This window comes from Encephalitozoon intestinalis, chromosome II, assembly GCF_000146465.1.
Source record: "Encephalitozoon intestinalis ATCC 50506 chromosome II, complete sequence".
Taxonomy (NCBI): domain Eukaryota; kingdom Fungi; phylum Microsporidia; family Unikaryonidae; genus Encephalitozoon; species Encephalitozoon intestinalis.
This window is the reverse complement of record NC_014416.1, coordinates 83,920-105,814: the sequence shown is the minus strand read 5'-3', so window position 1 is coordinate 105,814 and position 21,895 is coordinate 83,920. Positions and strand designations below refer to the sequence as shown.

General features: G+C 44.1%; 25 protein-coding genes and 3 non-coding genes across 28 annotated transcripts; 15 read left to right on the top strand and 13 right to left on the bottom strand.

Annotated features, from left to right (window-relative positions):
• Nucleotides 1-56: 56 nt before the first annotated feature.
• Nucleotides 57-127, top strand: Eint_021000. Its single transcript has one exon. It is a non-coding gene; the product is annotated as a tRNA-Ala (tRNA).
• A 98-nt stretch (nt 128-225) lies between these two features.
• Eint_020990 (gluconate transport-inducing protein) lies at nt 226-741 on the top strand (the record flags this gene model as incomplete). Its single annotated transcript, XM_003072411.1, has 1 exon — nt 226-741. One exon carries the CDS (start codon nt 226-228, stop codon nt 739-741), a length of 516 nt encoding a protein of 171 aa, XP_003072457.1.
• A 170-nt stretch (nt 742-911) lies between these two features.
• Eint_020980 (uncharacterized protein) lies at nt 912-2,429 on the bottom strand (the record flags this gene model as incomplete). Its single annotated transcript, XM_003072410.1, has 1 exon — nt 912-2,429. One exon carries the CDS (start codon nt 2,427-2,429, stop codon nt 912-914), a length of 1,518 nt encoding a protein of 505 aa, XP_003072456.1.
• Nucleotides 2,430-2,662: 233 nt separating this feature from the next.
• On the bottom strand, nt 2,663-2,884 carry Eint_020970 (small nuclear ribonucleoprotein E; the record flags this gene model as incomplete). The annotated part of the gene is made up of 1 exon (XM_003072409.1): nt 2,663-2,884. One exon carries the CDS (start codon nt 2,882-2,884, stop codon nt 2,663-2,665), a length of 222 nt encoding a protein of 73 aa, XP_003072455.1.
• Nucleotides 2,885-3,001: 117 nt separating this feature from the next.
• Nucleotides 3,002-3,185, top strand: Eint_020965. The gene has a single exon (XR_002670136.1). It is a non-coding gene; the product is annotated as a small nucleolar RNA U3 (small nucleolar RNA).
• A 39-nt stretch (nt 3,186-3,224) lies between these two features.
• On the bottom strand, nt 3,225-3,905 carry Eint_020960 (uncharacterized protein; the record flags this gene model as incomplete). Its single annotated transcript, XM_003072408.1, has 1 exon — nt 3,225-3,905. One exon carries the CDS (start codon nt 3,903-3,905, stop codon nt 3,225-3,227), a length of 681 nt encoding a protein of 226 aa, XP_003072454.1.
• A 62-nt stretch (nt 3,906-3,967) lies between these two features.
• Eint_020950 (uncharacterized protein) lies at nt 3,968-4,756 on the bottom strand (the record flags this gene model as incomplete). Its single annotated transcript, XM_003072407.1, has 1 exon — nt 3,968-4,756. The coding sequence occupies one exon, from the start codon at nt 4,754-4,756 to the stop codon at nt 3,968-3,970; it is 789 nt and encodes a 262-aa protein (XP_003072453.1).
• Nucleotides 4,757-4,853: 97 nt separating this feature from the next.
• On the top strand, nt 4,854-5,513 carry Eint_020940 (uncharacterized protein; the record flags this gene model as incomplete). Its single annotated transcript, XM_003072406.1, has 1 exon — nt 4,854-5,513. The coding sequence occupies one exon, from the start codon at nt 4,854-4,856 to the stop codon at nt 5,511-5,513; it is 660 nt and encodes a 219-aa protein (XP_003072452.1).
• Nucleotides 5,514-5,582: 69 nt separating this feature from the next.
• Eint_020930 (uncharacterized protein) lies at nt 5,583-6,035 on the bottom strand (the record flags this gene model as incomplete). Its single annotated transcript, XM_003072405.1, has 1 exon — nt 5,583-6,035. One exon carries the CDS (start codon nt 6,033-6,035, stop codon nt 5,583-5,585), a length of 453 nt encoding a protein of 150 aa, XP_003072451.1.
• Nucleotides 6,036-6,066: 31 nt separating this feature from the next.
• Nucleotides 6,067-6,564, top strand: Eint_020920 (uncharacterized protein; the record flags this gene model as incomplete). The annotated part of the gene is made up of 1 exon (XM_003072404.1): nt 6,067-6,564. The coding sequence occupies one exon, from the start codon at nt 6,067-6,069 to the stop codon at nt 6,562-6,564; it is 498 nt and encodes a 165-aa protein (XP_003072450.1).
• Nucleotides 6,565-6,637: 73 nt separating this feature from the next.
• Nucleotides 6,638-7,240, top strand: Eint_020910 (putative membrane integral protein; the record flags this gene model as incomplete). Its single annotated transcript, XM_003072403.1, has 1 exon — nt 6,638-7,240. One exon carries the CDS (start codon nt 6,638-6,640, stop codon nt 7,238-7,240), a length of 603 nt encoding a protein of 200 aa, XP_003072449.1.
• An 84-nt stretch (nt 7,241-7,324) lies between these two features.
• On the top strand, nt 7,325-7,963 carry Eint_020900 (uncharacterized protein; the record flags this gene model as incomplete). Its single annotated transcript, XM_003072402.1, has 1 exon — nt 7,325-7,963. One exon carries the CDS (start codon nt 7,325-7,327, stop codon nt 7,961-7,963), a length of 639 nt encoding a protein of 212 aa, XP_003072448.1.
• A 58-nt stretch (nt 7,964-8,021) lies between these two features.
• Nucleotides 8,022-8,954, top strand: Eint_020890 (thioredoxin reductase; the record flags this gene model as incomplete). The annotated part of the gene is made up of 1 exon (XM_003072401.1): nt 8,022-8,954. The coding sequence occupies one exon, from the start codon at nt 8,022-8,024 to the stop codon at nt 8,952-8,954; it is 933 nt and encodes a 310-aa protein (XP_003072447.1).
• Nucleotides 8,955-9,009: 55 nt separating this feature from the next.
• Eint_020880 (pre-mRNA 3'-end processing cleavage and polyadenylation factor) lies at nt 9,010-10,491 on the top strand (the record flags this gene model as incomplete). Its single annotated transcript, XM_003072400.1, has 1 exon — nt 9,010-10,491. The coding sequence occupies one exon, from the start codon at nt 9,010-9,012 to the stop codon at nt 10,489-10,491; it is 1,482 nt and encodes a 493-aa protein (XP_003072446.1).
• A 51-nt stretch (nt 10,492-10,542) lies between these two features.
• Nucleotides 10,543-11,139, bottom strand: Eint_020870 (putative MAD domain-containing protein; the record flags this gene model as incomplete). Its single annotated transcript, XM_003072399.1, has 1 exon — nt 10,543-11,139. One exon carries the CDS (start codon nt 11,137-11,139, stop codon nt 10,543-10,545), a length of 597 nt encoding a protein of 198 aa, XP_003072445.1.
• Nucleotides 11,140-11,196: 57 nt separating this feature from the next.
• On the top strand, nt 11,197-11,529 carry Eint_020860 (uncharacterized protein; the record flags this gene model as incomplete). Its single annotated transcript, XM_003072398.1, has 1 exon — nt 11,197-11,529. The coding sequence occupies one exon, from the start codon at nt 11,197-11,199 to the stop codon at nt 11,527-11,529; it is 333 nt and encodes a 110-aa protein (XP_003072444.1).
• Nucleotides 11,530-11,561: 32 nt separating this feature from the next.
• On the top strand, nt 11,562-11,903 carry Eint_020850 (60S ribosomal protein L35A; the record flags this gene model as incomplete). The annotated part of the gene is made up of 1 exon (XM_003072397.1): nt 11,562-11,903. One exon carries the CDS (start codon nt 11,562-11,564, stop codon nt 11,901-11,903), a length of 342 nt encoding a protein of 113 aa, XP_003072443.1.
• A 181-nt stretch (nt 11,904-12,084) lies between these two features.
• On the bottom strand, nt 12,085-12,588 carry Eint_020840 (uncharacterized protein; the record flags this gene model as incomplete). The annotated part of the gene is made up of 1 exon (XM_003072396.1): nt 12,085-12,588. One exon carries the CDS (start codon nt 12,586-12,588, stop codon nt 12,085-12,087), a length of 504 nt encoding a protein of 167 aa, XP_003072442.1.
• On the top strand, nt 12,482-12,739 carry Eint_020835 (uncharacterized protein; the record flags this gene model as incomplete). Its single annotated transcript, XM_009163562.1, has 1 exon — nt 12,482-12,739. The coding sequence occupies one exon, from the start codon at nt 12,482-12,484 to the stop codon at nt 12,737-12,739; it is 258 nt and encodes an 85-aa protein (XP_009161826.1).
• Nucleotide 12,740: 1 nt separating this feature from the next.
• Nucleotides 12,741-13,294, top strand: Eint_020830 (40S ribosomal protein S8; the record flags this gene model as incomplete). The annotated part of the gene is made up of 2 exons (XM_003072395.1): nt 12,741-12,744; nt 12,777-13,294. 2 exons carry the CDS (start codon nt 12,741-12,743, stop codon nt 13,292-13,294), a joined length of 522 nt encoding a protein of 173 aa, XP_003072441.1.
• A 65-nt stretch (nt 13,295-13,359) lies between these two features.
• Nucleotides 13,360-13,431, bottom strand: Eint_020820. Its single transcript has one exon. It is a non-coding gene; the product is annotated as a tRNA-Pro (tRNA).
• A 70-nt stretch (nt 13,432-13,501) lies between these two features.
• On the bottom strand, nt 13,502-15,391 carry Eint_020810 (uncharacterized protein; the record flags this gene model as incomplete). The annotated part of the gene is made up of 1 exon (XM_003072394.1): nt 13,502-15,391. One exon carries the CDS (start codon nt 15,389-15,391, stop codon nt 13,502-13,504), a length of 1,890 nt encoding a protein of 629 aa, XP_003072440.1.
• Nucleotides 15,392-15,445: 54 nt separating this feature from the next.
• Eint_020805 (uncharacterized protein) lies at nt 15,446-15,682 on the top strand (the record flags this gene model as incomplete). Its single annotated transcript, XM_009163561.1, has 1 exon — nt 15,446-15,682. One exon carries the CDS (start codon nt 15,446-15,448, stop codon nt 15,680-15,682), a length of 237 nt encoding a protein of 78 aa, XP_009161825.1.
• Nucleotides 15,683-15,719: 37 nt separating this feature from the next.
• Nucleotides 15,720-16,988, bottom strand: Eint_020800 (serine palmitoyltransferase subunit 1; the record flags this gene model as incomplete). The annotated part of the gene is made up of 1 exon (XM_003072393.1): nt 15,720-16,988. One exon carries the CDS (start codon nt 16,986-16,988, stop codon nt 15,720-15,722), a length of 1,269 nt encoding a protein of 422 aa, XP_003072439.1.
• Nucleotides 16,989-17,047: 59 nt separating this feature from the next.
• Eint_020790 (protein disulfide isomerase) lies at nt 17,048-18,544 on the bottom strand (the record flags this gene model as incomplete). The annotated part of the gene is made up of 1 exon (XM_003072392.1): nt 17,048-18,544. The coding sequence occupies one exon, from the start codon at nt 18,542-18,544 to the stop codon at nt 17,048-17,050; it is 1,497 nt and encodes a 498-aa protein (XP_003072438.1).
• Nucleotides 18,545-18,663: 119 nt separating this feature from the next.
• Nucleotides 18,664-19,830, bottom strand: Eint_020780 (uncharacterized protein; the record flags this gene model as incomplete). Its single annotated transcript, XM_003072391.1, has 1 exon — nt 18,664-19,830. The coding sequence occupies one exon, from the start codon at nt 19,828-19,830 to the stop codon at nt 18,664-18,666; it is 1,167 nt and encodes a 388-aa protein (XP_003072437.1).
• A 217-nt stretch (nt 19,831-20,047) lies between these two features.
• Nucleotides 20,048-20,395, bottom strand: Eint_020770 (uncharacterized protein; the record flags this gene model as incomplete). Its single annotated transcript, XM_003072390.1, has 1 exon — nt 20,048-20,395. One exon carries the CDS (start codon nt 20,393-20,395, stop codon nt 20,048-20,050), a length of 348 nt encoding a protein of 115 aa, XP_003072436.1.
• Nucleotides 20,396-20,517: 122 nt separating this feature from the next.
• Nucleotides 20,518-21,846, top strand: Eint_020760 (uncharacterized protein; the record flags this gene model as incomplete). The annotated part of the gene is made up of 1 exon (XM_003072389.1): nt 20,518-21,846. The coding sequence occupies one exon, from the start codon at nt 20,518-20,520 to the stop codon at nt 21,844-21,846; it is 1,329 nt and encodes a 442-aa protein (XP_003072435.1).
• Between the last annotated feature and the right edge of the window lie 49 nt (nt 21,847-21,895).

Genomic DNA, 21,895 nt, shown 5'->3' with positions numbered 1-21,895 from the left:
TGGTTTTAGAAGGGGGGCGGATGGAGGGATGTGTTTTTGAAAGGGGGACCAAGCGAGGGGTTGTGGTCTAGTGGGATGATACCTGCTTTGCACGCAGTTGGCCCGGGTTCGATTCCTGGCAACTCCATTTTTCTTTGCTCCTTCCAATCCCCTGCATCTGGTCATCTCCATTCCTTTAAGTAAGATTATCTCCATGTCTTCATCAAAGCATGGGCTTGTGTCTCCATGGCAGACATCGAATCCTTTCATGGTAGAATTGAAAACGAATCAGACTGCCTTGTTCTAATCGATCTTGCAAGGAGAGGCCTCATTCCTAGGATCCAGAGAAGACTCACGTCGAGAGAGAGAAAGAAGATAGGACACGGAAGCATATTTGTATATTGCGAGGAGGAGAGCAGAATCAAGAGATGGACCGATGACATGTCCTGGACTCCATCAAGAGTTCAGGGCGTTTTCCTAGTGTACAAGCAGCTTTTAAGCAGCAGCCCAATGATGAAGAGAACATACTCTGCAACATGTGGAGACAGAAGCTTTCACATAGTGGGATATCTTCAAATCCATTCCCATCACACCCTGCTTCCATCTGTGTCTATTCTTTACAAAGGAATTGATTTCCCAACAGACATCAAGATAAAGAAAAAGCTTAGCTTTCTGGAAGAGAGATGCCTCAAGAATTCACCAAAGACAATGGAGTCTCAAGAGACCCATGAGGACTTTCCATTCGACATCTACTGGTACTAGCTATTTCCCTTCTATTAAATGTGCCAGTCTTTATGGAAAACGCAATCGAAATAATTTGGATCTACCCTTTGTCCGGGATAACCAGAACAGACAATAGACAGCCAAATGTCGTCTACTCTTCCCTTCTCCACCACAAAACAATTCTAACATTTTATTACTAGTAAAACATATCAGTCCTTCAAATCCTTTGTGCTCCTTTTGGATATGTACATCTTTCTTACAACCAGAGCTCCTATCCATACAGAAATCGAGTACTTGTTAAACAGGAGATAGGTAACAAACTTGGAAAAGAGTCTGATGTGTGTGTACAAGAGGAGCAAATATGTGTCGTCCCCGGGACTGATCTTCAGAATGTACTTGAAGGCAAGCAACAGGCTCTTTTTTATTCCATACCCGTGCTCATACATATAACTGACATTGTAGTATCCCTCGGGATCTCCAGTAAGAGCTGCAGACATGTAGAATGCGAATGCATCGTTGTACGACTTCTCAACCCCCTCTCCGTAAAAATAGGCATCCCCTATCCTGTTTATAGCATCCTTATCTTCTTTCGAAAGGAGTCTCATGTATAGCCCAAAGAGCATTTCCTTCTGCCTCTCGAAGACCGAATGCCTTTGAAGGACGTATACTGCATTTCTCATAGAGGAGACAGATCCAAGTTCTGCACACATGAGCAATGCAATCACACATTGTCTGTATCGTCGAGACACAAAGCTGGCTTCTGCCCTTCTTCGCAGATTGTATACAATGTCCGAGTACTCGATGATTGGGTGGAACCGAATGCAAGCATTCATATACTGTCCGCTTGTGTAGTAGTTCATTCCATCCCTGCATATAGCCGGAAGATATCCATACATAAGGGCAGAGTCCATGTGTGAGCTGGCCTTGTGCATGTACTCAGGCCTCCTACTCATAAGTAGATACATCAGATACTCGGCCTCTCCAGACTGCCCAAGCTTGTTTGCCAGCAACAGTGCAGACTTTGCGTTCTTGTAATCTCTGTACTCGTCGGACATAAGTACCTTTCCAACACCGCAGGCCCCCACCGTGTCCTGCATCTCTCTCCCTCGTGAGAAGAAGTACATGGCTTCGTCCAAAGACTTCTTCATCCGAATCCCATGATAATATATCTCCCCAAGATATCCAAACGCTCTTGCATGATCGTTTTTTGCAAGGAACTCTATCACATCGACATAATCGCCAATGTATATCTTGCGGTTGTCCAATAACGATAGAAAAAGCCTTGCAGATATGTCGTCTCCCGAATAAACCATTGTGACAATGTTTTCCACTCCCTTTTTCGACAAGAAGTTTCTCTCAAGCTTCCCAAAAGGCTCTGTGGCAAGAAATACATGAGGGTTCTTCAGGTACCTTCTGGAAACTTTTGTTGCCACATTCCAAAGCAGATCGGCTGCAAGCTTTGCCTTTTCATTTGTTTTTCCAGACTCCATGGACATTATCCCTAGAACAATGTTTCGGGCATCTCCATAGTTGTCGGACTCCACAATGTCAAGAAGGGCTTCCTTCTCCTTCCCCATAAACACCTTCTTGACAAAGTAGCTATAGAAATAGTCCAGTGGGCCCTCCCTTGTTCCGCAGAGGCGGGTTGCATGCTCTATATCTCCTTCCTCTAGCAGAGCTCTTTCCAGAGATGAACACAGAGTAACCACAAGGTGTAAAACAAACATTAGCCCTCAGAGACAAAACTTTTTTTATTATTCCTTGGCCTGTCCTTAAGACCTGCCAGTATTTCCACAGGGACTCTCTGCTCGTGCACCCCTGTTCTAGATCTCCAGAAAGGTTTAAGAAATATTTTTGCTCCCACCCCCACTTCTCTTTACTGGTGGTGCAACTCTTTGCACTATTCGTTCCCGAGAAGTAGAACAATACCTGGCCCATTGCGGCCAGCTTACATTTTATCCTAGTCTATGTCCTTTCCAAACACCACAGATATGCAGTCTCCCTTCAGCAAGTATCTTTTTGCCCCACTATCCATCACAATGTTCATGTACTCGTCAAAACCAACGATTCTTCCTTTGTGCCGAACTCCGATGTCCTTCTCCCATATCTCTACATCGGCAGCCCTCGACAAAAAGGCATATATCTTCTCAAGAGGCAATATACTTTTCGGTTCCCCACCCATGCTCTGGGTGTTCTTTTCGCTTTTAAGGAGTTACTGCAGAAGAAGCAATTCTGCCTCCTGAACGTAGAAAAACGTTTTGAATGGTAGATAAATTCCGAGGAGCCTTATGCCCTTGCGTCGAGGATACTATTCAGAATCATTTGTTTAGTTAACCAGAAACGTCACAATGCAGCAATTGCATTCCCACGAGGCTAGAATGACGAGTTGTGGCAGCAAGCCAAATGGAAGCCGAGATGTTTCTTCATCTCATTGATGACAGATGTTCCCTTTGGAACAAGGCTTTGCTGTGTTCCGACTAGTCTTTTATTGTAATGTTTTATTTTTGTCTCTTTTGCTCTTGTCATATAAATGACTCGTTGAATGTGGGGAACTTGTACTTCTCCGTCAGCAATCTTTCGCCCTTTACAATTCCGTCAAGAACTTTCTTTAGCTCGTTTTCCGTTACTTCGTACTTCTCCAGTATATTCCTGTTGATATACTCTGCCAACCTCCTCCTCCTCTCCACCACAGCCTCTTTCCGAGAGTTGAACACAACAAACTCAAGGAGGTCCTCAAAGTGCGGCCCCAAGGCTGGGTTTTCCTCAACAATCGGCGACAGCTCAGAACGTATAAACTCAAGAACTTCTTCAAGGAGAATAAACACCTTCTGCTCCTCTGTGCTTTCTCCTTCGCTTCTTATCGCTTGTGCTTGTTCGCATGCCTTCTGTTCCATAAGGAAATAGTACAGCTCAATATTCCCATCAATTATCTCCGTGTTCAGATCGTTTATCCTCGATATGGCTTTCTTGATATCTCCCTCTTCAATTGCATCTCTTATCCGTGTTCTATGGCTCAGAAATGAAGATGCAGTAAAAGGCAATCCAACATCTCTTGCAAACTCTGCTGCAATATCCCCTAGTCCCTCATGGACCAGGTAGTCGAGAACCAGACTGTTCAGGTCAGTAACCTTCATGCTGATTGCAGACAACCACTCTTCCATTTTTCCCTCGTAAGACTTCGGCTTGATCTTGGAAAAACTCATTGCCAGGGATCATTGTTTACAAGTTATCTTTAGTCCTCCCCAGCCTTGGGTACAAATGTACACTATCTGTTCATGCAAAGGTTGCTACATGTGTGCTCACTTAAGACGGCCCCCTTCCACGACCGGAAGCTGAAAAACCTCCTTGGGCCTACCTTCACCGAGCTCAAAACCACCCAAATCAAATGCTCCAGATGCATTTCTCCTATGTCCTCAAGGCTAATTCCATCGATAAGCTTGTGAATGTCTTTAATAGACATGAAAGATGTGCAGTTCTCGATCAAATACCCAATAAATCGGTCTCGCCCATACACATTGATCATTTCGGCAGCCTTTGGGACATCTGTTTCTTTCGAGTGGAACAGCTTTCCAAGTAGATGGAATATTGAAACAGTCTCGCTTCTTATACCATACTTACAGAACCCAACAGCATGGAGGTTTTCTCCCACCTTCAAAGCCTCCTTTTCATTTAGATTGTAAAACTTCTGGATCTTCCTACTTGAGATCTTTCCGAAATTCACAATGGTGGCATTTGGAAGTATTTTCCCAATGGAGAACAATGTTCTAGTCTCAATCACCAAGTTCTTCATTTTCTCCAGTCTTTTTCTATGCCTGGACAAGTATTCATAGTCATCCATGTCTGTAAGACATATGGCATTCCGGATGGGAAGCATACTTTTGTACATCCCGACATCTTCGATATATTCTATGGACAAGCCCAAGCCCTGAGCCGTCCTCTCTATGCTGTAAGTCTTCGAAGACCCCGGAGGCCCGTGGACCACCACTATGCCGGACTCTATCTTCTCGAGTGCAGACCTCAGCTCTCTCTGCTTGGCTGGAGGAACAAAATCCATTATCGTGGGTCTACTGCTGCTTACATATCAACATCCCAACCACCCTTTGAAACAGGTTTTTGATTAAGCTACAAATTCAAAAGACAGTTTGTAAATAATGAGGCTTCTGATGGTCTCGATGACCTTGACCTTTAGTGTGTTCTGCAGTGCAGAGGACTCTTCCACCAAGTCCACAGATAACATCTTCAAAAAGTTTTTGGAGGTTGCTGTGAAGGATGAGCATCACAGACTCCTGCCTACCAAGGGAAAGCACAGTCCATCTCATTCCAAAGATTTAGAGAATCCCGCCCCCAGGAAGAAGACTGTGATAGTGGTTGAGGAGGACTCTGGGAAGAAAAATGTGGTCTTGAATTCAAATGCGGAGCAGAAGCTGCCGAGTATTCTTAGCGAAGTCGAGAAAAAAACAACTCCTTCGAGGTATCACGAGTCAAAAACAGTCTCGGATGATGCCCCCAAGCCTGAAGTCCAGTCGGAGCTTACTTTTGAAACTCCGATCTCTGCATCATTTCTCCTCAAGCCGTTGAGCCCGAAGAAAGAGATCTCTCTAACCCGCGCCGAGATAAAAGAGATAGGAGAAGAACTTAAAGCCTTGGAGAAGATCTCAAAGGATCTGGAGTCTCTAAGGAGCCGATTCCAGACAACTTTGAAAAGACTCCAGGGCCCTGAAAAGGAAGAGAAAGAGACAAAGCCTCCTACAGATCTCCTGAACTACAACTTCATAGAGGTTACAGAGACTGGGCAACCGGAGAAGAAATGACCAATTCCCTTGGGTTTATTTAATCATTAATAAAGGATTTACTTCTTTTGTCCTCCGACCAAGAGGAAGTCAAACATCGAAGATGCAGTAGAGATGGAACACATTCTCCTCCTCAAATATTTTCAAACCACATAAAGTAACTGCTTTGATTTCACAGAGGCTTTGGCATTCGGATCCGCTTGCCACGGAATAGTCGCAAAAAAGATGGCCATCCTTTAGCTGTACAGAGACTTCGGAGACAACAAGGCCTTCTCCATACATCATATCAATGAAATATGTTAGAAGTCCCACCATGTTCATTTCGGAAGATCCTTCCTGTAGCTCAACTCTTCCGGTCCCTTGGGCCGCCGGTGGTATTCTTACTGCATAGCTCATCATCCCTTTCACAGCCACCTCATACAGAGCCGGAAGGCTGGTTGCCGTGCAATGCATTTGGATATCTGCAAGATGGTCGAGAAACTCCACAGACTCCAGACCTTCCTGGGAGGCGTCTTTTCCGGCCCTGTGGCTACTGCTCTGCATCTTGTATTGAGGGTTTGCAGACTAGCCCTGAATGTCTAGGGAGGATGGCCAGAAAGTGAACCATGACGTCTTTGGATTGATGTATACATCATTCATCAACAAAGTCATAAAGGATGGGCCAGAAGGAAGTAGAGAGAGGTTATTTACAATTGGAAAGAGGATCGGTGAAAGGATGGCAGACGACTTTTTCTTCACTGGCAAGCCGGAAAAGCCTATGGGTTTAGGAGAAGTATCAAAAGACATATCGGAGTCTTTCTTTCCATACTACTTCTCGTTCCACCCCACACACAATCAAGGTATCATCAGTCTGGGAAGGCTCCCGTTACTTCAGTACACAGGAAAAGAAGAGGAATGCCTGGAAATGATCTGTGGAATTCTACAAAGTGTGTATGGATATGTGTCCAAGGATGGGATTAGGTTTGAAGCCATGAAGTACAAGGGAGAACACTGTATAGTGGTGAGAGATGGAGAGCATGTCGAAGGACCCTCTGCAGTAAGGCTTAGGGAGGGGGAGTTCAGGGAAATCTAGATCATCATATGAACCTTGTGTATCCCTTGCCAAATAAGGAATGAGATAGAAATACCTTATACCCAAACAACCCATGATTTTTGTCCTATATCTTGGGATAATATTTGCAGAGATCTTCTCTGTAAGGCGGAAAAGAAACATCGAGGTTGAGTTTGATGTGATTGAAAACAAGATCTGCAAAGGATATCTCAAGCCGATCAATTGTAAAAACTCTAGCTTTAAGGCTGTATTGGCATCTGAGAGTGGAAGTGTCTACCTGTCAAACGAAAACCTTCCTGTGGATACAGAGACACATTTTTCATTCAATATAAGCGAGCCAAAGGTGCTGTCGATGGTATTAACGCCTATTGTGATTGATGAGACGCAGCCCCATACGTTTGGAGAGATAGAGCTCAACTTTAGTGCTCAGTTTGACACATTCAAGAAGGACGTTGCAAAGAAAGTCAGTGTGGAGCCAGCCATGGCAGCAATGACAAAGCTGGACAACCTGCTTTACGAGCTCAACAACGAGTCTGAGTATCTTGCACACAGGATGGGGAGTGTTGACTACGAGCACAGAAGGATGTTTTCCTTTGTGACGGTGTTTTCGGTGATAACTCTTGTTATCTACTTCGGAGTGAATTCATACGAGCTGTACTCTCTCAAGAAGTTTTTCCAGAAGAAGAAGATGATATGAGATTAAATGTTTGTTTTCTATGTTTAGGCTACTAAGATGTTTTCCTTGGAGGATAGTTTTTAAAACGTAGAAATAAACAATCCGATGGGAGGAGATGTCTACTCACTGGACAAGGCTGTGAAGAGCAAGAAGAAGAAGGGGGTCCCACAGGATGTGATTGAAGAGGCGGAAAGGATTGAGGAGCAGAACTACGAAAGGGCAAAAGGGGTTCGAATGCAGCTTGACGAGTCTGCTCTCAAGCAGAAGGCTACGACGGAGGAGCTTATGAGGCAAGGAGAGACCCTGGAGAATGCAAAGAGAGCGGCGGTTGGGATAAATGTGAATGCTAGGAGGGGATCTGAGATTACGGAGGACATTGAGCGAGAAGGAAGAGTGTTCAGCTGTGAACTTCCATGTGTGCGTGCGATAAAGAGATGGTTTCGAAGAGATAGAGGAGGAATTGATGATATTGTGAATAGGGGGCAGGAGGAAGAAAACGATGTAGAGCAAGCACCCAAGCACGTGGAGTTTGAAGAAGGAGAAGAGTACATAAAAGGGCAGAACAAAACTGACCGGGAGATGGTTGGAGTGTTGAACACGGTGAGGCAGATAAGGGTAGAGGCAGACAAGCAGAATAAGGAAGCAGCCAGGCATAAGAGCATTGTGAACGACATATCGATGATTAATGAAAGATCCTCAAAGGTGATTAGGGAAACAGACAAGGAGCTGAAGAAGGTAGAATGATCTAGCCTTAATTATTGGAAGACCTAGCGAGATATTGTTCGGACGGGATCAAGCCCCAATGGAAAACATTGTTATTATAGGAAGTGGGCCAGCAGCCTATAATGCAGCACTGTATACGATGAGGGGAAACCCTTTGCTTTTTGAGGGAGGGTACATAGGAAATAATGGGCCAGGAGGCCAACTTACCACAACAACGTCGGTAGATAACTATCCAGGGTTTCCGGGGGGAATTGAGGGGCCAGAACTCACCCAGCTGATGAAAGAACATGCAGTCTCGAGGGGACTCCGGGTTGTCAAGGAGACGGTTTCGGACGTGAGGAAGGAGGATGAGTGGTTTGTGGTTTCCAGTGAGAAAGGAGAGAAAAAGGCAAGGATTGTTATTGTTGCCACAGGGGCCTCTGCAAGACGGCTTTTTGTACCTGGAACAGGAGATGACGAGTTCTGGCAGAAAGGTGTGAGCTCGTGTGCAGTGTGCGATGGGTTTATTTACGTAAACAAAGTCACCTGTGTGATTGGAGGGGGAGATGCAGCCATGGAGGAGGGGCTTTATCTTTCAAACATTGCCAAGAAAGTCTACATCATCCACCGAAGGAATGAGTTCCGTGCAAGGAGCGACATGATTGAGAAGGCTAGGAACACAGAGAACATCGAGATAATGACGCCCTATGTTCTGGAGCGTGCAGAGGGAACCAACAAGATTAAAGAGATTGTTGTCCGCAATACCGAGACGGGGGAGACAAAGACAATTCCGATGGATGGGGTGTTCTTTGGAATAGGCCATGATCCGAACACTTCGTTTCTGAAGAGTGTAAATGTAGATCTGGATTCCAACGGATACATTGTTGTGAAGGACGATGCATGCACAAGTGTTCCGGGCCTTTTTGCAGCAGGAGATGTCTGCGATAGGAAGTACCGCCAGGCTGTGACGGCTGCAGCTTCAGGGGCCATATGCGGGATAAAGGCCATGGAGTTTTTGGACAAGAATAAATGATTCCTTTTCCAATGATTTTAGAACAAGAGTTATATTGGGGGAATTTTGACCCCGGATGGATGTAGAAGAGAAAACAGGGATTGAAATGGGCAGTCCTTCAGCTATTATGGAGCATGCAAGAGATCTGTATACATCGAAGGACTATAGGAGTCTTGAAAGTCTGTTTGGAAAGTGTTTGAAGAAGTCATACAACTTGGAGCTCTGGATGCTATACATCGAGTATGTCCGAAAGGTCAGCCAGAAGAAATTTAAGTTGTATGAGGTGTATGAGTTTACGTTAGGGCAGTTTGAGAATTACTGGGACTCGTATGGACTGTACAAGGAATACATTGAAGAGCTTGGAAAGATCGAGGATGAACAGACAAGGATAGAAAAGATAAGAAATGGATACATGAGAGCGCTGCAAACGCCGATGAGTTCCTTAAGCGAGCTATGGAAGGACTTTGAGAACTTTGAGCTAGAGCTCAACAAAATTACAGGAAAGAAGATAGTAAGCGACACCCTTCCTATTTTCCAGAGTTCGTTCCAAAGGTATCAGCAGATGCAACCGCTGATAAGGTCCTGGAGTGTGAAGAATGCAGCAAAGCTAATAGATCTGGAGATGGAAAACGGAATGAAGCTTGGGGGAAGAACTCATGAGTCTAGGATGCACTTTATATACAATTACATCCTAGATTCATTCTATTATGCAGAAGAAGCCTACTTCTTCTATAGTGAATATCTGATAGGCATTGGACAGAAAGAGAAGGCCAAGAAGGTGATTCAGAGAGGGATTGAGATGAGCGATGGGATGTTTCTGTCTCTTTACTATGGGCTTGTGATGGATGAGGAGGAAGTTTATGGAGATCTGAAAAAGAAGTATTTCTACCAGGAGAATGAGGATGGCGGGAAGTCTTCTGGAAGAGAAGCGGATCTGTTAAGAATCAACCATCTGAACTATGTCCTGAAGAAAAGGGGTCTTGAATCTTTCAGGAAGTTATTTATTGAAGTTGGGAACGAGGGAATAGGGCCTCATGTCTTCATATACTGCGCATTTGTCGAGTATTATGCAACAGGAAGCCGAACAACACCCTACAATATCTTCTCCTCGGGTCTCCTGAAGCATCCAGACTCCACCTTGCTAAAGGAGCAATTTTTCTTGTTTCTGCTCCGGATAGGAGATGAGGAAAATGCAAGAGCCTTGTTTAAGAGGCTTGAGAAGACGTCCCGAATGTGGGACTCGATGATAGAATACGAGTTTATGATCGGGAGCATGGAGCTGTTCAGAGAGCTCGTTGACCAGAAGATGAGCTCGATTAAGGACAATGCAATTCTTCCTGCTCTTCCCGAGAGGGAGAAGGATATACAAATGGAAGGGATTCTTGGAAGATACCATTGCTTCCTTAATTCATTCAACTTCCTCGATCTGAAGATCAAAGACAACTCAAGGCTCCTGGACGAGTTTATGGAAAGCCTCCCGAAGATAAGCCAACAAAACAACGTCCTCTCCAACTTGAAGCCCGACAAAATAGTGGATCTCCTCAAGTGTATCCAATAAGCGGCCGGATGCTTTAGCGGTTAGTTTTTATTTGAATTAAAACACATTGCTCTATCCAAATGTCTTCTTGTTGAAGAGTTCTAGGGTGACCGCTGCAAGGAATGCAGGAATGGACTTTCCTGCAATCAGGTAGTTTTGTACCTCTGTGGCCCATGAAGCGGCAAAGTCGTTGTTAACGAGCTCCATGTTTCCAGACTTGTATCGGAAGATAAAAACATCCTCGCTGTCAAAGGCATAGAGGGAATGGAAGATGATTTCCCCATCCCGGAATTCCATTTTGTACCCTGTAAGGCCTGTGACATATTCTCTTATTGTCTTAAGGTATTGGCGCAGCTCTCCACTAGGATCTTTAGTCTCACTTCTATGGGTTCCATTCTCTGTTTTCTCTTCACTCATGATCGCGTTTGGGTTTATATTCTCACCCTCACAGTTGTCCTGCCCTGCCCTCTCTACCATGTCTTTCAACCTCTTATTTTCTCGCTCCAAAGACTCTATCCTCCTCAAGTATTGACCTAAGCCTGAAGATTCTTTGGCCATCAATAGCTCCTGCTCCTTCGAGCTCAAGGCAGATTCGAGATCGACAATCTGATGTCTTAGCGATGTGTTTTCTCTTAGAGTCTCTGAAAATTTCCTATACAGCTCCTCCATTCTAGGGGTTTCCATCATGTAACAAATTCAGTGGCCATAACGCCAGCCCAACATTAAATGAAGAGGAACTACATCCAGGAGCTCTCCACAAAGCACCTTGTCTGCGACTACGAAAGGATTAAAAGAGAATATCTCAGGTACAAGGCCAAGAACATCGACACCCTAGAGTATGTTGATGATGCCATGCTGGCAGTGTATGAACATGCATTCTTCTTCAACTTCACAAAGACTAAGTTCTCGAAGAAGGACCTTCCCAAGGAGGTTAAGCCAAGGATCCTTAAGGCAGCTCTTGAGGAGGTTAAGAAGAAGTATGTTCCTAACAAAAGCACAGAAGAGAAAGGGCTTGTGTGCAACCTGTATTCAATTACAAATACTCTGTCCTTCCAGTAATCATTTGAAAACAAAAATTTTGATCCCTCGTTATGTCTAAACCAATAATGAGTGAAGAGGTGTTGAGCCGTACAACGATCCCTGCAACATTTGTTTCCTTCAAGAGAGGGCTGAGGAGACTTCATCCAAGATATGCTCTTCTGAAGATCAACAACGTGGGAAGCAAGATTGAGGCTGAGAAGTATGTGGGCAACGGAGTTGTCTGCTTCAAGACAAGCACTGAAGGGGAAAAATACCCTGTCCATGGAGTAGTAACCAGGATACACGGGAATTCTGGAGCGGTCCGTGCTAAATTCACAAGGAACTTGAACCCAAAGCAGCTCGGGACCCATGTGTTTGTCAAGCTCTACAAGGTTGAGGCCGATGAGATATAAACCACTTTATTCTATGCAATTTTTATATTTTATCTTTGATTAATTACCGAATGCCTCTTAGCCTTTGTCCCCTGGGTTTTTGTCATCTCGTAGGACATGGCTCTACTCCTTTCCACGACTTGGATGGATCTTCCTTCATCCATTTCCCTAGAGTGCTTTATGGATTGCTGCTCGGTCATCCTCAGCCTGGTAAAGAACTATTCCTTGTTTTGGAACTTCCTTCTGTAGACTGCCCCAAGAATCCTCCTGGAAAAGGATCGGGAAGGTCTTTGTAATGAACTCCACGGCAGTAGAAACAATGGAATCCTCCCTTTGATATTCTTTGGTCAGAATTACTAAAAAAGCTGCAGCAGATGGTATAGAACCAATACTCACAAGCGTAGCATGCAAAGATCTTCGGTGCCCAACATACAATAACATCTGATATTCCTTCTACTTTCTGAATCCACCGAGCCTTGCCATAAAAGAAATCTTTGTTCTTGAAGTCAGATGAGTCTGTTTCAGAGACCTCTGGTGTAAGAAACAGAGAAAAATGATTGGATAGGAAGTATTTATCTTTGGAAGGTATATTTTTTTTGATGACGCTGAAGATGGCTTTTATAACAACCGTGTTCTTAGCGTCTCTTACTGCCTTTATCATGGGACTGCGTAGAGACAAGATATTGAAGCTTGACATGGAAACCATCAAGGAGGCGATGGAAGCAACTGGAAATGAGATGGCAGAACTTGGAAAGAAGACTATGGAAGTACTTGTGCCCAGCACATCTCAGAACCCTGAGGAGCCGAATGAAAGCGAGGCAGACTCCAATAAAGAGAGCAGAAAAAATTTGCCCTGAAATGGGTAAGTGATCTCCGAAGGAAGATTAATTTTAGGAATAAACCATCGAGGAGACCACAAGCGTAGGAAGACGGGAGCAAAGGCTGTAATCAGCCGCAAGAAGCGCAACAACAGGGCAGGATCTCAGCCGAGTGCAACAAAGATAGGGGAAAGGAGGGTGATTCCTGTTAGAGTGAGAGGTGGAAACAAGAAATATAAGGCTTTGAGGCTGGATGTTGGGTACTTTCGATTCCCCAGCACTGGGAAGACTAGAGCATCCAAGCTTCTGCAGGTTGTGTACCATCCCAGCTCCAACGATCTTGTTCGTACCAATACTCTAACGAAGAGCTCTGTTGTTAAGATTGAGGCAGAACCATTCAAAGAGGATATCGAGACGATAGGAAGCAGCACTGATCCTGAGTTGCATGAGAATTTTGAAAAAGGACATCTATATGGAATCATCACCTCAAGACCTGGGCAGGCAGGAGCAGCTCTGGGACATGTTCTGCAGGGAAGCGAGCTGAAGTTCTATACCGAGAAGTTTAACAAGAAGTCCAAGGAGACTCGAAAATAAATTAATTGGATATTTTAGAGAGAACAGAAGAATTCTTTCCCCTGTGTTTGGAAGCACAAGCAAAAGGGCGGTATTGGGACTCGAACCCAAGACCTCTTGCACCCTAAGCAAGCGTCATACCACTAGACCATACCACCTTATAAGTCCTCCAATAACCAACACCACATACAGACCTTGCATCCTGGTTCATAGAGAATTTAAAGCCATTTATTTCTTAAGGGGGTTGTACCTCTTGCTCTTACTCACCTCTACATTCTTGTTCTCATAATCTTCACTGCAGAGGACTTCTTCATCTTCAGTAGAACCCATCGGCTCCTTGGACCTGCATGGATCAAATACATCGAATTGGGTGTATTCAACATGTGGAGATGGAAACAACCTTCTGGAAGGCCCTAAGGAAATCACATTCCCCTTGAACACAGCTAGCGGTTGTTTCGGGGCTTCACACACCCTAACAGAAAGTCCCTTATAAAGCTGGTACATTTTCCCGTTGATTCTGTAAAAAACCTTTTCACCTTCATCGAAGCAAGCAAAGTCCACTGGAGATGGAAGAAAGAATCTTTCGGTTGATTTAAACAGATCAATCACAATTATCTCTCGTGAAAACACCACAATGATATCGGAACGGCAACATATGGCACTTACATCTGGAATAAGACAGTTAAGCATCTCGGACCCGTCAAGGCCAAAGACCCGAAGCTCTCCAGAGAAGGAAACCACCATCTTCTCAGACACGGAAACAATACTTGCCTCAACTTCTTTCTCCCATCGAGAGGATGGCCCGATATAAAAGATCTTCTTCCCATTTCCTACTATAATGTTATCTTGGCAAAAACTTCCTATAGTACATCCCTGGATACCATCCACCTCGATTCTTCTTCGAGAAACATCATGGTAGTTGATTTCTATTCTACCTCTTTCTTCATCCCCAATACAAGTCATATAGCCCTCGGTATTATAGCATAGAAGACTCCCAGGTTCTGCTTCTAACTTGGATCTCCCAAGACTATCCTTTCCTTTTGTCTTCGCTTCTTCCACCCATTCGTCAGGATCAACCACTTCTTTTTTCTCTTCCCCTCCTTCTCCTAATCCATTCTCTCCCTCCGACGATGCTCTAAAATACTTCCTTTTCGGAGGCTTCTTCCACAATCCATCTTCTCTGTATTTCTCTACAATATTCTCATCCATTTCTTCATCAATCTTGATCTTCTTCTCGACAAGTCCATCCTCTCTAAACATTATCCCATCCATCCCCTTATATTCCCTCTCGAGAACATTCTCAACAGCTACAAGTCTTTTTCCATCAAACCACACCAACCTGTCTCTAACATCATCATATACAAACTTCCCTGCAACCTCCACCTTCTTTACAACTTTCTTGGTATTGAAGTCAACAACATCCACGGTATCTCTACACTGTGCAAATAAAACTCCTCCATTCATGCTGAAGGTGTAGCCACTTATCGGTTTCTCCGTTGTCAGGTAGGTTGCAAATGCATTTCGCGTTTTGCAATAAAGCATGTTCCTTTCGCTTGCAAATATGTAATTCTTGTAAGCAAGCTTAGGGTTTTTGATGTCATAGGTTTTCTTGGATGGATAGACCGTTACTTTGTTCCTCATATCCGCCACAAACACTTCTGTCCCATCACTACAAATTTGAGTCACCGGCCCAGGATGTTTCATGGTTTTCACAAGCTTAAATCCCCCGTCATCCATAGAAAACATCTCGTTTGAAAGCTCAGACCCTAGAAAATCCATGGAATCCTTTCCCTCACCCACATCTCCATCTTCTTTTCTCCCTCCTCCATAAACATAGATAGTTCCCTCTTCACTTCCACAATATATAAACCCATCCAGGTGGAAAATGGCAGTTACAGGTGTTTTCATTCTGCATACCTCCCTTTCCTTCAGATCGAGAAGACCCAGTGCCATAACCCCACATCCATCTCCAATAAATACATACTCGTTGCTGCATGCCACAGGTGAGTTAACTCCACATTCTCTTCTGTGGAACACAGAGAGTGTCATAATATCCATCATTAGAATTTCGTTTTTCTCAGAGACTATTACAAAGTCCTTGTTCCTGCAGATTCCCATTTAAGGATTCATACTGCAAATATTTCTTTATTCTACTCTCACCACCCCTTGTGGATGCATAGCAGTCTGGTCCATCTGAACTCCTTGATATTCAGCAGCAACCTTTCTGAGGTTCCGGAGGCAGCTGATAGGTGTCTCTATGACATCTTAGGCCAGTACGACCACTCCCAGATGACTATTTTCACGGGGCTGATGGAAATTCTGTTAGACACAGAGATGTCTTCTCTAGCATCGAAGATGTTGAAGATTGTGGATCTTATAAAGTTCCCTGCCAAGAAGGCCATGGTATGACACAGATGTATGTTCCAAGAAATAAAACAGATTTTGGTTACCATTTATTCAACATGACTGCGAGCCTTGTAACATCGTCCCTTGGGATCTTGGCCTTCAGACAAATTCTTAGGGAAGGATATGGATTGTGGTTGAATCCAACAATAATTCCATTCTTTAAAAGCTCACTTCTTATATCTAGGACTTCCTTTAGCAGTGCCTCCCTAGACATTGGCCTCCTTACTTCTCTCTTCTTTACAACAATCACTATGGGTGATAGAGGAGAAGACATAATCTCATATGTCTTGGACTCAAAAGTTGCATGAAACAACTCCACTCTGTTTCTCAATCCCTCATAGTCGAACTCCCTCTGAATGTTCAGGATTGCAGCCTTAGCTAAGGCTCCTGGCAGAGACGCCGAGAAACAGTAGGAAGATCCAGACAGCTTCTGGTAATCTACAGCGTGATAAGTCCCTAAGGAGAATGCTCCACCACAACAGAGTCCCCCGGACAGAGATCCAATGGTAATGTCGATCTCCTTAATACTTACTCCATTTGCCCCGCAGACTCCTCTTTTGTTGAGCAGGGGAATGGCATAGGACTCATCCAAGATAATCCTGAACTTGTATTTGTCTCTGAGTTCCAATATCTTTTTAATGTCTACAATCTTTCCTGTGTTTTTTGAAAGGCCTTCAATAATCACAAAGTTCCTTACCTTCGGCCTCGTGAAATACTCCAGCTTTATCTCCAGGTCCGAGATGCTTGCAAATTCAATATTCTTCGACTTCGACAGCCCGATCCCCCTAAGAATAGCCTCGTTACAGTCCTCGTGGTAAAACACAATGTCCTGCTGCTTGCAGAAGCACGCAATGATACTGTTGACAGCTATGAAGCTGTTTGGATACACAATGGAAGCCTCTGCACCAAGCTCCCTGCTAATGGTCCTCTCAAGGTCCAGGTGAATGTCCAGAGTCCCATAGAATCCCCGAGGCCCACAAGTCCCAACTCCATATTTTCTTATGGCCTCGACAATCTCTTTCTTGTTTTCCATTGCCAACCCAAACACATCGAAGTTTGCCAGATCAACCATCCCTTCCTTGTACACGCTGGGCAGCATCACATCGCTGGGGACGTCTTTCACCAAGTCGTCGGGATCAAACTCAGCCACAAGTTTATCAATTACATTCTGTGGAAAAATGATAACATCCTTATTGGAGCGATATCTAAATCGAACCACTAGGTAAATTACGAGTGTTTCTATGACTACCTTTAGGATGTCTTTCCAATACGAGATAAGCAGATCTCCTAGAATGTAAATCAACTTCATCGATGGACGAGGCTTCTCCGTTTTGTTTTTCTCTCAAAATAATATATGTCAAAGAGGTTTTATTTGTTCTTCTTTGCAAAGCCAGCCTTGGAGGAGTAGTACAATCCGACTCCGAGAACTAGCCCACCGAGCAAACAGTACTTCAAAACATTGTGTGATTTTGGCGGGTAAAGCGGAAGGCGGTTGTTTTGGTACAGAGTGTAGGTATCCATTGCTGTAGAAATGAAGTTGTCTTCTGTGAGCTTGGCCTTTTTGTGGCGGAATAGATTTCTCCAGGGTTCAAACACAATCAATGCAGGAGTGGAAAGTCTTGGGAGAAGTGTCGGGACAAAGAGAGGATACTCGTCGATCTCCATGGTAGCAAATATCATGTCTGTGTATGGAACCCCTAGGTGTCTGTCTGCACTAAACTCGTTCATCTTGTTTACTAGCTCCTCTCCTCTTGTCAGAAGTATCATTACAGGCTTGAGGCCATGGAATATGGAGTAGAAGTTGTGATTGTCGATTCTTGTTAAATACCTGTAGTGGGTGTGGAATATCCAATCTGTTATCTTTGTCTCATCTCCAAAGGTATCTGAGTATCTGTAAAAGACCCCGTTCTTATACACAGAGAGAATGACAACATCTTCATGGTTGGGGCTGGAGGTTGTGTCTGAGCCAGAGCCTAGCTCCTTAGGGAATATGGATGCCTTTTCAAATAGAGCCTGGTCATCTGACCTGTATATACTGGCCCGGAACTTGTACATGTGGGCCATCCTCTGGAAGTATGCATTGGCCAGCGCAAGGTTCTTATGGAAGACCACATAGATAGGCTCTCCAGGCTCAAGCTTCGATGCTAGCTCTCCAAACTTGGCAAGGGTCAGATTGGCGAACGACTGTTCGATGAGCTTGTCGCAGAACTCAATCAAGTTGGGCATGCTGGGCTCTTTCCCTTTCTCTATGAAAGGAACAACCAATCCGTTATAGATTCCAGATATCGAGGGATAAGACCTGATGTCATATCTATTGACAAACTCTGCAGACTCTGCACTGTCGATCTCCCCGACATTCAGCTTTCCATTATAGATCTTTGCAATCTCCTTAAATATTTCTCTGTATTTGTCGTCCTCTCTGGAATAGAACAGAACAATATGAGGACCATCAAACCCACTGAGGAAGTCATTCTTATTCAACCTCCTAACCTCGGCCTCCTTCTGTGCGGCATGTCCTTCAAACACGCTTCTCTCGATTCCAGTATGGTTTACAATAAACTCAATTATTTCGTCATAATCCTGAGGACCCTCCAGCTTTCCAAGAGTCTCTCCATCCTTAGACATCTCCAGCGTCGGGTAACTTTTGACATTTGGACAAGAACATTCATCACAGTCAACACTTCTTATTTTTAGATTTGCTTCGTGCCTGTCTATCTTGTTACTGATCTCCTCTATAAGCGGCCCCATGTTTTGGCACGCCGGGCACCACTGAGCAAAGTACTTACTGAGTACATATCCCTCGTTGATAGGCTTGCATTGCTCCACTATCTCGGCAAGGCAGCCCAGAAGATACACAAGTAGCATAGTATTGTTTACAGCAAGAAAAGCCTTTATACCAAAAACTATAAACATCTTAAAACACAGTTTCATAACAATTGAATGCACATTCTCCACAATATCATTTATTCAAGACAAATTCATGACTAATTATCAAAATAAAAATTCTCAACATTACAGCTCTTTGAGTTTCCCAGACTGCTCCCAAGCGCGCTTGCAATAACATCAGACATCTCGGTGTCATCATCGGAGCTTGCATACTCATCTCTCTTTTGTTTATATGCTTCAATTGCCTTCTTGAGCACAGTTGTCTTATCAAGCGCCTTGATGGCATTCCAAAACGACGTGTTCTCAACATTGAGAAAAGCTATCTTTACTGCAAGCTCGTTATCTACGTTGTGGCTTTCCCACTTGCTCTTCCCAAACGACTTGTCATCAAAATCGTCCATAAATACAGAAAACCTCGACTTGAATTCATCGTCGATCTTCCCATAGTTTATGTTTTCGATGTTAACTTGGATTTTACATTTTTTCAAAATCCCTCTGTTGGTCCATTGAATCGTGATCGTCGAGGGTGCTCCAGAAACATGCTTCCTCTTCTCAATGTCGCTAGGAAACCGATCTTCCTTGACAATCCTCTTATTTCTGCTCTGCTTGTTGATTGTTCTGTAAGAGTCGACGGCTCTCTGGATAAGTCCCTTCTTTCCATACAGAAGAACAGGATTCAACGAAACAAACTGCCATGCCAGTCGGTTGCATTCCGTCTCAAATCCCCATCTGTTTCCAGTATACATCTCATAGGGGAGATTTGCCCTGGGATACACACAGTTGTCTGCTTTGAACTTTTCGTTCAATTTGCTGATGTCCACGCTGTCAAGATCAAATCTTACACAGAACTCATTATCCTCCAGATCTGTCTTGGGCATCGCATCACGTGCCGACTCGCTGACCTTCGTTACATACTTGAAGCATAGTCTTTCCTCTCCGTCTACAAACCGTACATAAGGAGGAGACGCAGGAAGATTCACTATCTTCCTATTCGATGGCCTTTTGTTTTCATCATTCTTCTTCTTCTTTCTCTTCTCCTTCTTCTTGCGCCCATACCGAAGCCTCATTTCGTCCTCCCCTCTATACTGCATTTGTCCGTCAGACTGATACAGCTCGTCCTCTACAAAATTTCGGAGCCTAAGAGAGTTGGGCTCGTTCTCCTCATACTCCTTCTCAACCCCAAGATCATCGCTGTCTTCTTGGAAATGATAAATTAATTCTTGTCCACCGGCAATCCCGCCGTATTCGGCCCTCTCGCCTGCCATTCAACCCCTCTTTCCCTCTTCTTTTTATATTTTATCACAGGGTGCAAAAGGGTAAAAGGAGACCCTTCTCTTGGCTTCCCCCAAAGAACCGTAGACAGGCAGAATCAAAGTTTTCTGCTCAAAATCACTTGTTTTACTCACTTCTGCGCCGAAGGACTCTCTTACCCTGCTTCGCTCTTCCCCTTATTCCAATATAGGAAAATTGCAAGATAGCCTCTCACAACTCATTTCCGGCACAAGATTTATTTCGAAGGCCCTTTATCTCAAGTCTTTCTATCTGATGTCCGAGCTCCTTTGCTCGTATCAGAAGCCCTAGATACTTCTCGTTGCATTCTTCTGTCTGTTTCTCCAATTCCTTTGCCCTTGTCCCATCATTTTCCCTGTAGAACTCTATTCTCTTCATATAGTACTCCTCCATCTCCATCATCTTCTCATTGAGCTTGTCCTTTATTGTTAGCAGCAGCTTGGCCTTGTGGGTTGTCTCCTCATCCATTTCCTTGGATCCCAAGAGCTCTGTTGTTATCTCTTCAAGAAGCAAAATCTCCCGGCAGAAGTATCTATTCATTCAGAAGGGTTGCTAATCCGTGGAAAACCCCTGATGCTCTCCCACACACACCTTTGAACAGCCTTTATGGCTTTACAATCCTATTCAGTCATTCAATAAAAAATATCCACAATTCAGGGCAGATGCTTGATATAGGGAATCCTATTGGCATCATCAACAAGTTCAAGTCATACAGGTCGGTAAGGATATTCATCCCAGACATTCCTTCGAGTGTATGTGCAGCTAAGATTATTACAGAAATCCTCCACAAAGAACTTATCAGATTTGAAATGGATTTTCAGCCTGAAAAGGTAGAGCACCACTCCGACCAAGATTTAAATGTGTTCATAGACCTGGATCCCAGAGAATGTAAGAATTTCCTTTCTCTTTGTGGCCAAGAAAACTCTTCGCTCCAAGGCTCCTGGTTTGTATGCACCTGCAAGCCCAACTGGATTCATTCATGCATGCTGGCATACTCCCTAGCAAAGGCTATGAACTACGTCACTACCGATGTTCTATGGGCCATGATCGTGTGCTTTGGGTTCCACAGAATATTTACAAAGGACCTCACGCCGGTCGATGATCTAGAGAATGAAAGCAACTTCTCAGACAGCATATGTGCAGGTTGTCGAGAGCTACATGCAGATCTCGTGTTTGAGATCCAAAGGGCCGGTGTTTTGACAGACACCGATGGGCTGTATTACGTCGAAAGACCTTGTATTTCCTTTCTGAACTTTACGTCCCTGTTTTCAGCACTTCAGAATGATATTCCATTTGTTGTCAGCAACAAGATATACTACAAGAAGAACAAAAGCGCTGAGGCCCAAAGAATCTGTGAGTACCTTGCAAGAAAAGGGATTTCCAGAGAGGCCTCATATGAACTGTATGGGAACCTTGGATACAGCACAAAAGCATTGATAGAGTCACACTTCCGAAAAAGGAAATGCTTTGTAAAAAAGATTGGATATGGCATCGAGGTATCCCCCATAGAAAACTTCTTTCTGATATGCCATCATCTGCTAAAAGGCGCTAGAGTAGACGCTTTTCTGTGTCTGTCAAGTAGAGAGGTTCTGGGAATGAAAGAAAGTATTAAGATTCACCACGAACTTATCTGGATATACAGAGACAGCCTTGCCAACATCCGGAAACTTGGAAATATCCTCCTCTTCAGGATCAACATTTCCGAGACTCTGAAGGGAATGGCAATAGGCGTTCTGGTACACCTTTTCGAGCACTATTTCGACATGTACATAAGAAGAAGGTACAGTCCCTCTTTCAGGCAGATGATTATTTTTCAGGGATATCTCGAGGATAGATTTATCGTGACAACAGACGACCCTCCAATCTCCTCTGAGCTCTTCCACAGGAGAGAAAGACTCGGGGGATATGTGGTAATGAATAGGAATGAGCTCTTTGAGATTATTGCCAAGGTAAAGACGAAGACTGGAGAGGTGTCTTCTATTGCTGTTTAATTAAAATATTTGGGACAACTGTATAGAAATTCCAGATGGATGGAGGGGT